The sequence below is a fragment of the Lipotes vexillifer genome, unplaced genomic scaffold, assembly GCF_000442215.2.
Source record: "Lipotes vexillifer unplaced genomic scaffold, Lipotes_vexillifer_v1.1 scaffold961, whole genome shotgun sequence".
Taxonomy (NCBI): Eukaryota; Metazoa; Chordata; class Mammalia; order Artiodactyla; family Lipotidae; genus Lipotes; species Lipotes vexillifer.
Window position 1 is genome coordinate 1,192,501 of NW_006776468.1, and position 16,701 is coordinate 1,209,201.

At 39.0% G+C, this 16,701-nt stretch overlaps 1 protein-coding gene across 1 annotated transcript in view; it reads left to right on the forward strand.

The window, feature by feature from the left end:
* The window catches only part of MAST2 (microtubule associated serine/threonine kinase 2), a 209,609-nt gene that overhangs the window by 88,457 nt on the left and 104,451 nt on the right, over positions 1–16,701 (forward strand). The window contains exon 4 of the mRNA XM_007450376.1: positions 1,714–1,745. Coding sequence (XP_007450438.1) covers positions 1,714–1,745 — 32 coding nt within the window. The remainder of the gene's footprint in view (positions 1–1,713; positions 1,746–16,701) is intronic.

A 16,701-nucleotide genomic window follows, 5' to 3' on the forward strand; every position in this document is an offset into this window, starting at 1 on the left:
AGGAATGGGATACCAGTTGGAGACAGTTGTGAGGCTGGGGAGAGACCATGGTGGCTTAGATTGTAATAGCAAAACCCAAGAGATTCTGTAACTCATTTAGCAGTAAAACCTGACCTAATTTGAACTCTTCTGGTGACAAAACTGAACTGAGACTCTTTAGAGTTTTTATCACATTTATTGTGGCTGTCATACACTTTACTGGAGAAATCTTAATGTTTTTGATGTATTTTGTTGGTGACCTAGTCTTTGTTGAGGGTGTTATATATTATATATGTGTGTGTGTGTGTGTGTGTGTGTGTGTGTATGCTATTACTTTAATTACCCACCCCCAATTCTGATTTCTAAAACATGACTAAATCCAAAGTTTTTGGTTAAGAGATTGTAAGCATGTAAGTCTTTGGAGATAGTGAAAAATGGTTGTATTCTGGCTGTATTTTAAATGTAAAGCCATTAAGAATTCCTGTTGGATGGGATGTGGGGTGTGTCAAAAACAAGAGTCCAGATGTCCAGGGTTTTGGTCTGAACAACAGGAAGAATAGAATTACCGTCATCTGAGATGGGGAAAGGCTATGGTTGGAGTCCGTTTTGGTGGAGAGAACACATTCAGTTTTGGACACTTTGGATTTGAAATGTTGAGAAGGCAATTGATTATAAGTGTCAGGAGTTTGGGAGACAGGTCTGGAAAGGAGAACTCTTAGGAAGTGTTGGAGGGGAAAGGTAAATTGGTACAGTCATTTTGGGAGCAATTTCTGATGCAGTTTCTGACTCAGTTCATGCCACATCTAAGTGTATACTTCCAAGAAACTTTTTATACATGTGCATGAGGAAGCAAGTACAGCATGTTTATAGGAACATTGTTTTGATGGAGAAGAAAAACATGGAAAGAAAATTAAATTTCCATTTACTGGAGAATGGATAAATAAATACTATAAAAATCTATAGACTGGACTACTGTACTATAGATATATGAACTAAAGTGAAATATATTCACATGGGTGAATCTCCTAATTATAATGTAGATTGATGTCAGCAGATGAATATATACAGTGTTTTAAGTATATAATTTAAAAATGAATAAAACAATACTAATAATTTATGGATATATGTAATAAAAAATAAAGACACTTATGGAGAAGATAAACAAAAAATTAAGAATAGTTGTTAAGTGGAGACTAGTGGGAGGTGGGACTTGATAAATTTAGAAAGCAAGTCACAGGGGCCCATCTGCTATTGCAAGGGTTATTTCTCATGTCAGTGGTGTGTATAGTCATCTCTTTGTGATATTATTTTCTGTACTTATTTATTTGTCAAAAATATTTTATAATTAAAGAAAATATTCCATTTCATTCCTTTCATATCACTGACTCTAATAATATGAGTCCTTTACAATTCATCAGCCATTGATGGCTGGCCCAGTGAATACCTGGAATCTTCATTGGCCAGTTGGTTCCATCTAGTGGTGAAAGTGCTGCAAGTATTCCGTGAGACATTCCTTTTGGGAAGGAAGAATGAGGAGATGATAGATAGTTAACCAGACTGCTTATTATTTCACTAAAATTTGAGAGACAAAGAAAAAGGTTATTATTTAGAAATATTGAGTTTTTGCCATTATTGATATGATGCTATAAATCTTCTAGGACATTTAGTACAGACCTGTAGGACTCAGATGGGTCCTTATTTCTCTCTAACTTATGTTTGTGTTTTGCTTTTCAGAAGGAGTTGAGCCTTCCAAGAAGAGGCAGCTTGTAAGTAGATGATGATTATGATTATGATTATGATATCCTGCTTAGGAATCCCTCCTGGGGACTGTTCTCAGTATCACTCAGAGGACTCTCATTCATGAGTGTTTTTTTCTGTGGACTCCTGTCTGTGCCAGTGAAACCAGTGGGCCAGCCAACTTCTCTCACTAGGTCAGCTCCTCCCCTCTCCCTCATCACTCCCCACCCCAGATCCTCTTCTCTGTGTCAATTTTTGCCTAGGGTCTGGGGGAAAGCTGCCACTTAAATACCCATCACAGTCTTATGCGTGTGTTTTGGGGTTTACTGAGTTTTAGTAGAGTCAAGCTTTTTTAGAATGTTAAAATTGAAACTCTTAGCATCTGCATCTGTCCCGTAGCATGGTACTAGGGAGAGGTCAACAAGTTGGGGCAAAAAAAGCTGTGTTTGGGTTCATGGTTGGAATAGGGCTGTCGTTTACCTTTTTGTTCTCTTCTGGCTTCAGGGCTGGGGAAATTCGTTAAAAATCTTTGTCTCTGGGGCTTCCCTGGTGGCGCAGTGGTTGAGAGTCCACCTGCCAATGCAGGGGACACGGGTTCGTGCCCTGGTCCAGGAAGATCCCACATGCCGTAGTGCGGCTGGGCCTGTGAGCCATGGCCGCTGAACCTGCGCGTCCGGAGCCTGTGCTCCGCAACGGGAGAGGCCACGACAGTAAGAGGCCCGCATACCGCCAAAAAAAAAAAAAAACTTTGTCTCTGGATTTCAATTTCATAGGTTTTCTTGGCTTGCTTCTTCTCTAAGACTTCTGTTGGGGTAGTACTGCATATTTGGCTAATCAGAATCATCTAGAATGCTTATTTTTCAGATTAAAAACAAACATTTAAATAATAGAAGCAGATAAAATGCAGATTCTGAGCTTGTTTAAAATCTCCACGTTGGGGCCTGGGAGCCTGTACTTTTGCACCTGCGAGCACAGCCACTGTGATTTTGCTAAGGAGCCAGATTTGGGAAATACGAAAGTAATAGGGCTGTGTTAAAACGATGGCTTTGAAAAGTCTCTCACAGACATGTATGAGACATGGCTACAGAGAGGACACGACAGTATTCCTATTTATTTATTAAGTATACTTTATGTATGTATCATATGCATTTAAAAATGTGTGAAACACATGGTGTTTCTGTTACTGTCATCCTGGGATTTTGTTTTGTAAACTGCTCCAATGATTAAATTGTCCTCTGAGATTCTTGTAAAATCCTTTTGGCTGCTTTATGAAAGCTCACTGTGCTTTGATATAAAGAGACTGGAGTTATGAGTCAGCAAACTCCTAGGGTTCAGTCTTGGCTATGTCACTTAATTAGCTTTGTAATGTAGAGGAATTGCTTCATCTCCTCAGTTGCCTTATCTATAAAATGATAAACCATGATGATACCTGTTTTATATACATATATATATAGGTATTAGAAAGATCACTTAATATATGTGATAGTGCTTCATTTTTTAGTTTTAGTCTAAGGTGTGTTCGTTTCAGAATTCTTGTAAATATATGAGGTTACATTTGGATATATTTCATTATTTAAGAGTCACATTTCTGTCTTTAAATTAATTTCTAGCAGTGGATCTCAATTCTAGGTTCTCAAGTGTCCTGAGTCTTCTAAAAATTGGGCAAGGGCGCTACCAGGACTCTTAATGGAATGATACACTGAGTAGTTATACATAACTGAAGGAGAGTGGCTTTTCAGCATCACATTCAGCAAATATTTGTACTTGGTCACTTTCCTATTATTTCTGTCATTTTTTTTTTTTTCTTTTGGTTCCCTTTATTTGGAAGTTCTCTGAGATTTCCCTTTGCTTAAGGTTAGGTGAAATGAATTAAGGCCTGAGGCAGGTAGCTGCTTCCAGGAATGTGTGCCTCTAATGAATAGAGTTTTGCTGAGAAGGAAGGATATCCTGTGAAAATGATTTTTATTTGAAACTGGAGGAATTTTTGGATCAATTTAGTTTTTTTATTATTGATTGAATTTTTTCTTTTTTATAAATTTTAATCTTTATTTATTTGGCTGTGTCGGGTCTTAGTTGCGGTGCGGGCTCTAGAGCGTGTGGGCTTAGTTGCCTCGCGGCGTGTGGGGTCTTAGTTCCCCAGCCAGGGATCGATCCTGTGTCTCCTACATTGGAAGGCGGATTCTTAACTACTGGACCACCAGGGAAGTCCCAGGATCAATTTAGTTTTAAACTAGAGGAATTTCTTGGTTATTTATTGTAGTTAAAGTTAGGTGTATTCTAACTGCCTTTAAATATTTAATTAATAAAGATCAGAAGTACTTTTTGTTTTTTGGCTGCACTGTGTGGCTTGCGGGATCTTATTTCCCCGACCAGGGATTGAACCCCTGCCCCAGCAGTGAAAGCGCCCAGTCCTTAACCATTGGACCTCCAGGGAATTCGCCAGAAATACTTTTTAATAAAGTAACTCCCATTTAAACAATTGATCATTCAGTAAATACATACTAATACCTACTGTGTGTTGGGCACTGATCTAAGTTCTGAGGTTATAAGATTCAATTAGACACATTCCTCTATTTTGAAGACTTAGAGTTAAGTAAACCCGAAAAGTATATATTTTTTATCTTTAGTATTAGAGTAGAAAGAGTTTTATTCTGGAAGGAATCTTGGAAACATGGATACTAACCTAGGCTTTGCCACTAACAAGTTATATGTGGTTTCAATAGGAACTATCATTTCTGGGCTTGAAATGCCTCACTTGTAAAATGAGGGGGCTGGCTTACCTGATCTCTGTGCTTAGTCATCTCCCCAAATAATTGAAACTCCGTGGTACCTCTTCAGAGAGCTGGGCAAGTCTTCGCAGGGAGTATGCAGTAGGAGGCAGAACATGGCTTAGCATCTGAAGTAGAGAAGACAGGAAATTAAGAACCACAAAACGTAAGGTGTTTTGAATAAGTTTAATCAATACTTAAACATTTGTAGTAAGTGTGGAGAAACTGATGTTAATAAAACGAGTGACTTACCACTTAGCCCATTATTTCTTGTCCTTGTAGCCTAGTCTGGAAAGTTAAAAGTTATTATAATTGTCCTCTGAGTCTTGGTCAGAAGGAGAGGAGTATTGTACTTAGATCCCTGTTTGTTTCTGCCCCAGAATGGCTCTTGCAAGAGCAGAACCTACTGTATGCCCACCAGGTATAAAGGCCCATTTCCTTTGGCATGTTCTCACTAGTATACATTATGGGTGCAGAGAGATTTGGAGTTTGCAGCTGGTTTGGTGTTCTTGTCTTTAGAGAGGGAGTCAGATTCATTTAATTAGCATAATGTTAAAATAGCTGAGCAATATAAAATAAATGAAGTTCAGTCATTTTGGAGGCTGTCAATTGTTATGCTTTTCCATGTAATTTGGTAGTTGCATGAAAATGGACAGGAACTAAAAAATGGATTTCGAGATGTATGTGATATCTTGTCATTATACAAAATGCACTTCCACCCAACAAGTAATTCCTCCAGTGTCTCCAAATTAGTAAATGGAATTATAGCATAGAAGTAAAGAGCCTGGGCTTGAGAGTCAGGCAGACCTAGGTTGAGTCTCTGCCCTACCATTTACTACGTATTTTTTCATAAAACAAGTTACTACATTTCTGTTTGTCTTTTTGCTTCCATTTATTCATTCATGTGTTCAAATTCATCCATCCATCCATGCATCTATCATACTGTATTTATTCAGTTCTTGTTATGTGCAGGCACTGTTCTAAATACAGTAGGTTTTAGCAGACAGAGAGACGGATAGACAAAAGCATGTATGATATGTCATGGTATTGAGTGCTATGAAGAAAAATAAAACCAGATAAAGAGATATGAGGGTATGTGTTTTTGTGGGGCAGGGGTTGAAATTTTTTGTTTTTAACTAATTAATTAATTTATTTTTGGCTGCGTTGATTAATTTATTTATCTTTGTTGCTGCTCGCGGGCTTTCTATAGTTGCGGCGAGCGGTGGCTACTCTTTATTGCGGTGCATGGGCTTCTCATTGCAGTGACTTCTCTTGTGGCGGAGCACGGGCTCTAGGCACGCAGGCTTCAGTAGTTGTGGCACGCGGGCTCAGTAGTTGTGGCTCGCAGGCTCTAGAGTGCAGGCTCAGTAGTTGTGGTGCACGGGCTTAGTTGCTCCGCGGCATGTGAGATCTTCCCGGACCAGGGCTCCAACCTGTGTCCCCTGCATTGGCAGGCGGATTCTTAACCACTGTGCCACCAGGGAAGCCCAGGGGTTGAAATTCTAAATCATGCTTTCTAGGAATTTTCTCATTAAGATGATGTTTGAGTAGAGAACAGGAGTCTGGAATGAGTGATGTTGATGTATATACTGGGCAAGAGCATACCAGGTAGGGATACAGCATGTGCCAAGGTCCTGAGGTGGGAACATGCTTGGCAAGTAGAAAGGAGGCTAGAGTGGCTGTTGCTAAGTGAACAATGGTGTTGGGGTGGGAGCGTGTAGAAGAACATGAGGCAGGAGCTGGATTCTGTAATGCCTTGTGGGCCACAGAAAGGACTTTGCATTTTATACTAATTGGGACAGAAAGTCAGTGGGTAGTTTTAAGCAGAGAAATGATGTGATCTGTCAGAGTTTTGGGGGAAGGGCAATTTATTTTACTGAAATATGATTCACATACTGTATAATCACCATTTAAGAATACACAATTCACTGGTTTTTAACATATTCACAAGGTCGTATAATCATTACTACTTTCAATTAGAACATTTTCATCACCCAAAAAGAAACCCCCTACTCCTTTGCAATCACTCCCCTATTCTACACTCCCTCTAGCCCCTGGTAACCACTAATCTACATCTGTCTTTTTTTTTTTTTTTTGATGTGGACCATTTTTAAAGTCTTTATTGAATTTGTTACAATATTGCTTCTGTTTTATGTTTTGTTTTTTTTGGCCGTGAGGCATGTGGGATCCTAGCTCCCCAACCAGGTATCAAACCCACACCTCCTGCATTGAAAGGTGAAGTCTTAACCACTGGACTTCAAAGGAAGTCCCCATGCTGTTCTTTCAACCAGAAACTCCCCTTTCTGAACATTACATATAAATGGAATTATTTAAAATGTGGCTTCTTGTGTCTGGTTTTTTTCACGCAGCATAACTTTTTCAAGATTCATCCATGTTTTAGCACATGTCAGTACTTCATTCCTTTTCAAGGCTAAATAATATTCCATTCTATGTATGTACCATATTTTGTTTATCCATTATCCATCAATGGACATTGTGAGTAATGCTGCTCTGGACATGGATGTACAAGTACCTATTTGAGTCCTTGCTTTCAGTTATTTTGGGTAGATACCTAGAATTGGAATTGTTGGATCATATGACAGTTCTTTAGCTTTTTGAGGAACCACCATACTGCTTTCCATAGCAGCTGCACCATTTCTTACTCCTATCAGCAATACACCAGAATACACCAGGGTTCCAGTTTCTCCGCATCCTAGCTAACACTTGTTATTTTCCATTTTTAAAAGAATAGCCATCTTCACATGAAAAGATGCTCAATGTCACTAATTATTAGAGAAATGTAAATCAGAACCACAGTGAGATATCACCTCACACCTGTCAGAATGGCTATCATCAAAAAGTCTACAGATAGCAAGTGTTGGAGAGGATGTGGAGAAATGGGAACCCTCGTACACTGTTGGTAGGAATGTAAATTGGTGCAGCCACTGTGGAAAACAGTATGGAGATTCCCCCCAAAAACTAAAAATAGAACTACCATATGATCCAGCAATTCCACTCCTGGGTGTATATCTGGAAAAAATGACAACACTTATTAGAAAATATACGTGCACCCCAATGTTCATTGCAACACTATTTGCAATAGCTAAGATATGGAAGCAACCCAAGTGTCCATCAACAGATGAATGGATAAAGAAGATGTTATATATAGAAATACATATATGTATGTGTGCATAATGGAATGTTACTCAGCCATAAAAAGAATGAAATTCTTCCATATGCATCAACATGGATAGACCTAGAGAATATTATGCTTAGTGAAATAAGTTAGACAGGAGAAAGACAACTACTATATGATATCACTTATATGTGAAATCTAAAAATAATACAAATGATTGTATATACAAAACAGAAACAGATTCACAGGCATAGAAAACAAACTTGTGGTTACCACAGGGGAGAGGGAAGTGGGGAGGAACAAATTAGGGGTACGGGATTAACAGGTTCAAACTATATATAAAACAGATAAGCAACGAGAATTTACTGTATAACACAGGGAATTATTCCTATTATCTTGTAATAACCCATAATGGAGTATAATCTGCAAAAATACTGAATCACTATGCTGAAACTAACACAATATTGTAAATCAATTATATGTTAATTTAAAAAAATAGCCATCTTAATATGTATGAAGTGGTGTCTCATTGTGGTTTTATTTTGCATTTTCCTAATTACTAGTGATGTTGAGCATCTTTTCATATGATTATTCTTCATTTGTAAACCTTCTCTAGAGAAATCAAGTTCTTTGTCCATTTTTTAATTGGTCTGTTTATTTTTGTTGTTGAGTTGTAGGAATTCTCTCTATATTCTAGATATTCAGCTCTTATCAAGTATATGATTTGTATATATTTTCTTCCATTTTTTGGATTGTGTTTTCACTTTCTTGATAGTGTCCTTGATGCACAAAAGTTTTTAATTTTGATGAAGTTCAGTTTATCTATTTTATCTTTTGTTGCTTGAGCTTTTGGTGTCATGTCCAAGAAATCATTGCCAGATCCAGTGTCATAAAGCTTTCCTCCGTGTGTTTTCTTCTAAGAGTTTTAGCTCTCATAATTAGGCCTTTGATCACTTTTGAGTTAATTTTTCTTTATGATGTAAAGTAAGTATCTAACTTCATTGTTTTGCATATGAGTATCTAGTATTCTCAGGACCATTTGTTGAAAAGACTGTCCTTAACCCATTGAATGGTCTTGGCACCCTTGTCAAGTTTTTGGCCATACATGTGAAGATTTATTTGGGGGCTCTCTATTCTATTCTGTGGTGTGTATTTCTGTCCTGTGCTAGTACCCCACTGTTTTGATTACTGTAGCTTTGTAATAAGTTTTGAAATCAAGAACTGTGAAATCAAGAACCAACTTTGTTCTTCAAGATTGTTTTGGCTATTCAGGGTTCCTTGTGATTCCATATGAATGTTAGGATGAGTTTCTCTATTTCTGCTATAAAAAAAATTGTTGGGATTTTGATATGGATTGCATGGAATTTGTAGATTGATTTGAGTGATATTGTCAAACTTGACAATATTAAGTCTTCCAATTCATGAGCATGGGATGTTTTTCTATTTAATTTCTTTCAGAAATGTTTTGTAGTTTTCAGTGTACAGGACTTCACTTCCTTAGTTAAATTTATTCCTAAATATTTTATTATTTGTGATGCTATTATAAATGGAATTATTTCTTAAATTCTTTTTTAGATTGTTCATTGTTAGTGTATAGATGCAACTGATTTTTACTGGTTGGTTTTGTATTCTCCAGCTTTGCTGAATTTGTTTCTCATTGTGGTTTTGATTTGCATTTCCCTAGTGAACAATGATGTTGAGCATCTCTTTGTGTACTTGTTGGCTATTTGCATATCTTCTTTGGAGAAATATTTATTCAAATCCTTTGCCCATTTTAAAATGTGAGTTGTCTTTTTATTGTTTAATTGTAAGAGTACTTTATTTATTTATTTATGGCCACGCCATGTGGCATATGGGATCTTAGTTCCCCCACCAGAAATCGAACCCGCACCCCCTGCAAGTGGAAGCACGGAGTCTTAACAACTGGATCGCCAGGGAAGTCCCTGTAAGAGTACTTTATATATTCTATATACTAGACCCTTATCAGACACTTGGTTTGCAAATATTTTCTATTCTGTGGGTTGTTGTTTTACTTTCTTGTTAGTGACCATTGATGCACAAAAGTTTGTAATTTTGATGAAGTCCAGTTTATCTGCTTTTTCATTGGTTGGGCTTTTGATATCATATCATATCTAAGAAACCATTGCCTAATTTAAGATCTGATTTGTTCCTGTGCTTTAATTTATGAAGGTAACTGATTGATGACACAAAGTGGCTAGTGCTATTGAAAGAAGAATTTATTATAGTTTCCTCCAGAGAAGGGGCATGCCATGCCATGCAGGGCCACATAGGGAAAGCACCAGGTTTGGTCAGGAGGCAGAAAGTTGCAAGGGGAAGCCAGAGAGCCTTTATTGGGGTTTCCACAGGAAAGGCAAAGCAGGGCAGTGTAAACAGTATAGGACTGGCTACTTTGAATAATGTTGGCGGGTTCAGGGCTAGAGGTCTGGTCTTTAGTTGTTTGGTACTTGGCCCTGAGTGATATAGGGCAGATGAAATAATGGCTTGATGTCTGTGAGTTTGATAAAGGAGGTGGTTGGGAGTGTGGACTCAGGATTGATTGGAGGGTTTGTAATAGCAATTTTGCAACACTATTTGCAAAATTACAGAGGAGATATGAATAAGTTTGGCTGTTAGTTTGGCTAGCAATTAATGGATGCCAAATAGACAAAAACAGAATCTAAGAAAACAGTTAGAATGAGGTTATGATGATTTACTTCTGTTTCCTTTTAAGGGTTTTATGGTTTTAGCTCTTACTTTAGGTCTTTGATTCCTTATTAGTTAATTTTTATATGTGGTATTATTTTTATATGTTGTATAATTTTTATATGTGGTATTGGTAAGGGTCCGATTTCATTCCTTTGAATGTGCATAGCTGTTGTCCCAGCACCATTTGTTGAAAGAACTTTTCTTGTCTTAGGTTTTAGCAAGGTCACTCGTTGCTCAGACTGTAGGGAGAGCAGGAGTGAAAGCTGGAAAGTAAGTGAGGAAACCATTACAAAATTCAGTCAAGGTGATGATTGCTTAGACAGGGTGGTAGCAGCTTACATGGTGAGAAGTGATTGGATTCTGGATGTATTTTGAAAAGAGAGCTGACAGTATTTGTTGATAGTTATTAATTTTGTTATATGAGAGAAAGAGAGGAATTGAGGGTGATGGTAAGGTTTTAGGGCTGAGTAGGTAGATGGATATGGTTGCCATTTACTGAGCAAGTAGAGAATATTGTGAGTGGAGCAGGGTTTTTTTTTTGTTGTTGTTGTTATTTTTGCTCTTGGGAGGGGCAGGATAAGGGTTGTTGGAGGAATCAGAACTTTGGTGCTTGCTTGACATCCAAGAAGGAGTGTTGATAAAGCAATTGCATATATGAATCCTGGGATCAGAGGGTGAGATATGATCTGGAGATATACATTTAGGGATTGACAGCATATAGATGATATTTAAGCTATGTGATTGGCTGAGATAAACTACGACATGCTACTTAAGTGTGGTCAGCTGACTGGTGTTGATCAATGAACTGTTTGTTACCAGTTTGCCAGGAGTTAATAAGTACAGAAATTTAGACTAAGCAATTTGACATTGTTGTGACCTTCAGGCATTTGATCACTTTCCTGTTATTTCATATTTATTGTATTTTGCAATGGTTTGTGAATGGATGGAAATTTCACTTGGCCTGTCACCACAGCCAGTTTGAGAGGCACTGACCTGGTGAGTGAGTGAATCTAGATAGAAAAGTTATCTAAGGACTGAGCCCTGGGGCACTTCGTATTTACTTAAGAGATAAGGAGAATATATTAGTAAGGAAGACTGAGAAGGACCGTCTGAGTGAGGTTGCAACAAAACCAAGAGAAAGTGTTCGGTGTTTCCAAAGACACAAGAAGAAAGTGTGTCAAGGCTATGTAAGATGACCAACTACGAACTGATCTTTGGGTTAGTAATAGGGAAGACCAAATTGGTGACCTTGGCAAGTGACATTGATCAGATGGGTCCAAAGCTTGATTTGAATGGGCTCAAGACAGAATAGGAGACAGTATTACCTATGTGTTATTTGTGTTAAAAAATATTTAACCTCAATCTAATGAATGAGGAAACAGGGAAGTTCAAACTGAGGGGATAATCTGTAGAAGTACTGGCCTGAACTCTTCAAAAATGTTGAAGTTGTAAAAGACCACAAACAAGCCAACACTAAGGATATGCTCTAGATTATTGGAGAAAAGAGACTTGGTGAATAAATGTAATTCTTGATTAATTTTTGGTTGGATCCTGGATTTTAAAAAATAGTTGAAGGACATTATTGGGACAGTTGAGGAAATTTGAATGTGGACTTTCGTTAGGTGAAAATGTGCCAGTGTTAAACTTCCTTAGTGTGACAATTGTGTGGTGGTTTTTCCTTATTCTTAGGCCAAGAACATTAACTGTGGAAGTATTTGAGAGGAGGTATTATGATGTTTACAACTGACTTTCAAATGGTTCAGTTAACAAAAAATAAGTGTGTATATGTGTGAGTGATTGTGTGTGTGTGTGTGTGTGTGTGTTAGAGCAAGAGAGGGAGAGAATGAGAGGGAAGGAGAATGGAGAGAAAAAAGCAAATGTAACAAAATGTTAACAGTTGTTAAAGGTAAGTGAAGGGTATATAGAGTTTCATTGAATTACTCATGTTCCTCTTCTGATAATTTGGAGAGAAGGTGGTGAGTCTATACTATTGTTTCAAAGTGATTTGCTGAAAAGAGGATTTTAGAAATCAGGTGACACCTGGAAAGGTTATAGAGTTGAGTACTTTTTCCCTCTATTTTATAAATTTATTTTGTTTTATTTATTTTTGGCTGCGTTGGGTCTTCGTTGCTGCGCGTGGGCTTCTCATTGCGGTGGCTTCTCTTGTTGCAGAGCACGGGCTCTAGGCATGCGGGCTTCAGTAGTTGTGGCTTACAGGCTCAGTAGTTGTGGCTTGTGGGCTTCAGTAGTTGTGGTTCGCGGGCTCTAGCGCGCAGGCTCATTAGTTGTGGGACACGGGCTTAGCTGCTTCATGGCATGTGGGATCTTCCCGGACCAGGGATTGAACCTGTGTACCCTGCATTGGCAGGCGGGCAGATACTTAACCACTGTGCCACCAAGGAATTCCCTCCCTCTTTTTAAAACATAAATAGGAGATATTACATCTTATTTGTATGTCAATGAAATTATCCAGTAGTGAAGGAGAAGTTGATGCAGGAGAGGAGAGAACAACTGCTGGAATATTCTTGAGTAAGCAAAAATGGAGGCCATCTAGGTATATGTGGGGGTATTGGCCTTAGACAGGAGTGTTGACAGTTTGTCCACAGTCGCCTCAGACACCTCACTTTATCTGTAAAAGATTATGCATGTAAAGTGTATGGCATAGTGCCTTCAATTAAGCACTCAACTATTTGTTATTGTTAAAGCATTTAGTGCAATGCCTATTACTAGCAGACTTTGAAAAAAATGGTAGTTGTTTTTTATTATTCTTATTATTAGCAGTCCATAATTACCTGTTAGAAACTGTAAATGCGTCAGAAAAACAAATTGGTTAAGATCCTAAACCAAGTTCAAAGAACAGTCGCCTGCCTTAGAAGAGCCACAGGATATTCGTGGTTGGCTTTGGTCACATTAGAGAAGAAAGCAACTAAATTCCAATATGAGGAATGAGAATATCCAGGCCTGCAGTGATAAGGGCTTTGTTGGGGCAAGATTGATTATGAAAGTTCTTTTGGCCTGGCTCATACCATTTATTTTAGATGTAGCTTCCTGAAATTAAATTGTTTTCATTTTTAGAAAGCTATTTCATATTTAAACTCATCTGGGTATTTTTTAATGCATTAAAAAATCTAGTCTAGAATACCAGACCTAGAGGAGCTGATAAGTTTGCTGACAGTGTACATATCTGTGGAAAAAAATTTGAAAGAAAATGAAGTTCTAAAGCTATTTATATTTGTTTACCCAAGCCATAGGAATATTGTATTTTGCTTTTTCTCAATCGAAATAGCTCTGAATGACTTCCCTTGCCTGGCTCTGTGGAGGGGACCTCTTCTTGGCAATTCCTTTCACATAGGATTTTTTTGTTTATTTGTTTGTGAATTTCAGCACCAATACCTAGACCCTACACTTAGGAGCTCAATGTAAATAGTGTTTATGTCTCTAGTTACCCAGAAAGTTAAGCTTTTCTAATACCTATTACAACTCAAGGTAATTGGCCTCATATTTCTTGAAATGTCTTTATTTCTTTGAGGCTGTGAACAGTCAGTAAAGAATGTACTGTAGGAGTGAAGAAGTAGCTACAGCACCTGTCATGCTGTGTGTGTGTGTGTGTGTGTCTGTGTGTGTGTGTGTGTGTGTGTGTGTGTGTGTGTGTGTGTGTTGCTACTGGTGGCCTTTATTAAACTTAAGAGTCCTTTAGGGGCTTCCCTGGTGGCGGAGTGGTTGGGAGTCCGTCTGCCGATGCATGGGACGCGGGTTCGTGCCCTGGTCCGGGAAGATCCCACTTGCCACGGAGCCGCTGAACCTGCGCGTCCGGAGCCTGTGCTCCGCAACGGGAGAGGCTGCAACGGTGAGAGGCCTGCGGACCACAAAAAAAAAAAAAAAAAAAAAAGAGTCCTTTAGGATAGTTACCTTTTTGCAGTGCTGGGTTACTCATTTGTTCAGTGGACTTGGACATCAGATATTGGATGAAAGTAAATGCCAGGTGTCTGCAATGATAGGCAGTGTGCAGGGAGGAGTTCCTGGGGCTCACGGATTTGCTGTATCAAGCTTTACCACTGTGAAACTGACATGTGAAACAGTGTCATGTACTTTCCCACTCTGATGCAACTTCATGGTATTTGCCTGGATGAATGCTTCTGAAGAATGTGCTAAAAAGAGATACCACCTGCTACACATAGTAAATTCTTTGTGTGGTGTCAGTGGTGCCTGATATAAGGCTTTAGTTTCTGTGTGGACTTTGCAAATCAGGAAATTTTGGTACCTGTAAGGACTTTGAAGGCCAGAGTAATAGCTTTGTGTTACGTTTAGCAGTCTTTTTTTAAAATTGGGCTTATACGGGAAATGATCTTACATAGGTTCTCTACCTCTCCAGTGGGAAGGCAGGGATTGGCAGAGATTGGCAGGGATGAGCAACAGTTATTACTAATTTCCCAATAGGAACCATTTTGTTGTTAAAAAATGGACATGGTTTGTCAGTGAGCCATAAGTATGTGGACACAAGACCTGAAAATGGAGAATTCGTGAGAACCTGTTTTGTTACCATTATGTTGAAAATAGCTAATCATTATGCTGATCATATACACGTTTATATGTCTTGACCTTGCAACTGCCAATTCACTATAATGTACTTGGATATCTCAGAGACAGCTCATCCTTAGCATTTATAAAACCAAAGGTAGGAACTTTCCTGGTGGTGCAGTGGTTAAGAATCCACCTGCCAACACAGGGGACACGGGTTTGAGCCCTGGTCCGGGAAGGTCCCACATGCTGCGGAGCAACAAAGCCCGTGCGCTGCAACTACTGAGCCTGTGCTCTAGAGCCCTCAAGCCACAACTACTGAGCCCGCGTGCCACAACCGTTGAAGCCCGCGTGCCTAGAGCCCCTGCTCCGCAGCAAGAGAAGCTACTGCATTGAGAAGCTCGCACACTGCAAGGAAGAGTAGCCCCCCCTCGCCGCAACTAGAGAAAGCCCGTGCACAGCAACAAAGACCCAATGCAGCCAAAAATAAATAAATAAACAAATTTATAAAAACAGAAAACCAAAGGTATTATCTTTCTCAGAAATCTACTCCTCTCTTATTCTCTAGCTTACTAAATGGTACCACTTCCTCAAGATAGAAAACTCAGTTATTCTTGTCACCTGTCTCTGCCTCACACCAACTCCTTTCTTTTATACTTCTAAATATCTCTTAAGTTCCTCTACTTCTTTTACTACCACTAGTATGTCCATATTGTCCAAGCCATTGTAATCTCTTGGCTCTGCTACTGCTGTAACTTCCTAAACAGTTTTTCTTTGTCTAGCATTGCTTACCCCCCAGTCCACCCATCCATTATAGAATAGCCAGAAAAAGTTTTTTAAAGTACGGATTTGATTATTAGATGTTTATTTAAACTCATTTAGTGCATTTTTTATTACTCTTAGGATCACATCTTAAAGTCTTGACATGGTCCATAAAACTGTACAGTCTGATTCCTGCCTTTGTCTCTATATTTTGCACAGTGTGTTCTCTGTTCCTGGAATGTTCTTTTCTTCATCTATGCCTGGCTAGCTCCTACTTATTCTTTAAGTCTCAGCTTACATCTCACTTCCTTATGAAAGGCTTTTCTGATCTCACCCATACCTTGCTGTCCCTAGGCTAAGTTGAGTTTCCCAGAATGTACTTTGATTAAACCCTGTACTTTCCCTTTATAATTCTCACAGCAATTGTAAATAAGGAATTACTTGTCTGTCTTCTCCCATTGGATTGTCTATTAGTCTGCTTGGGCTGTCATAACAAAATACCAGGACTTCCGTGGTGACGCAGTGGTTAAGAATCTGCCTGCCAATGCAGGGGACACGAGTTTGAGCCCTGGTCCAGGAACATCCCACATGCCACGAAACAACTAAGCCTGTGCGCCACAACTACTGAGCCTGCACTCTAGGGCCCGCGTGCCACAACTACTGAGCCCGTGTGCTGCAACTACTGGAACCCGCGTGCCTAGAGTGCATGCTCTGCAACAAGAGAAGCCACTGCAATGCCTGAGCACTGCAACGAAGAGTAGCCCCCACTCACCACAACTAGAGAAAGCCCACGCACAACAGCGAAGACCCAACGCAGCCAAAAATTATTAAAATTAAAAAAAAAAACAAAAAACAAAGAACAACAAAATACCACAGGCTAGAGGCTTAAACAACAGAAATTTATTTTCTCATAGTTCTGGAGGCTAGATGTCCAAGATCAAGGTGCCGGTTGGTTTCTAAGGAGGGCTGTCTTCCTGGCTTGCAGATAGCCACCTTCTCCCTGTGTGCTCACATGGCCTTTCCTCTGTGTGTGTGTGTGTGTGTGTGTGTGTGTGTGTGTGTGTGTGTGTGTGTGTGTGTGTGTGTGTGTGTGTG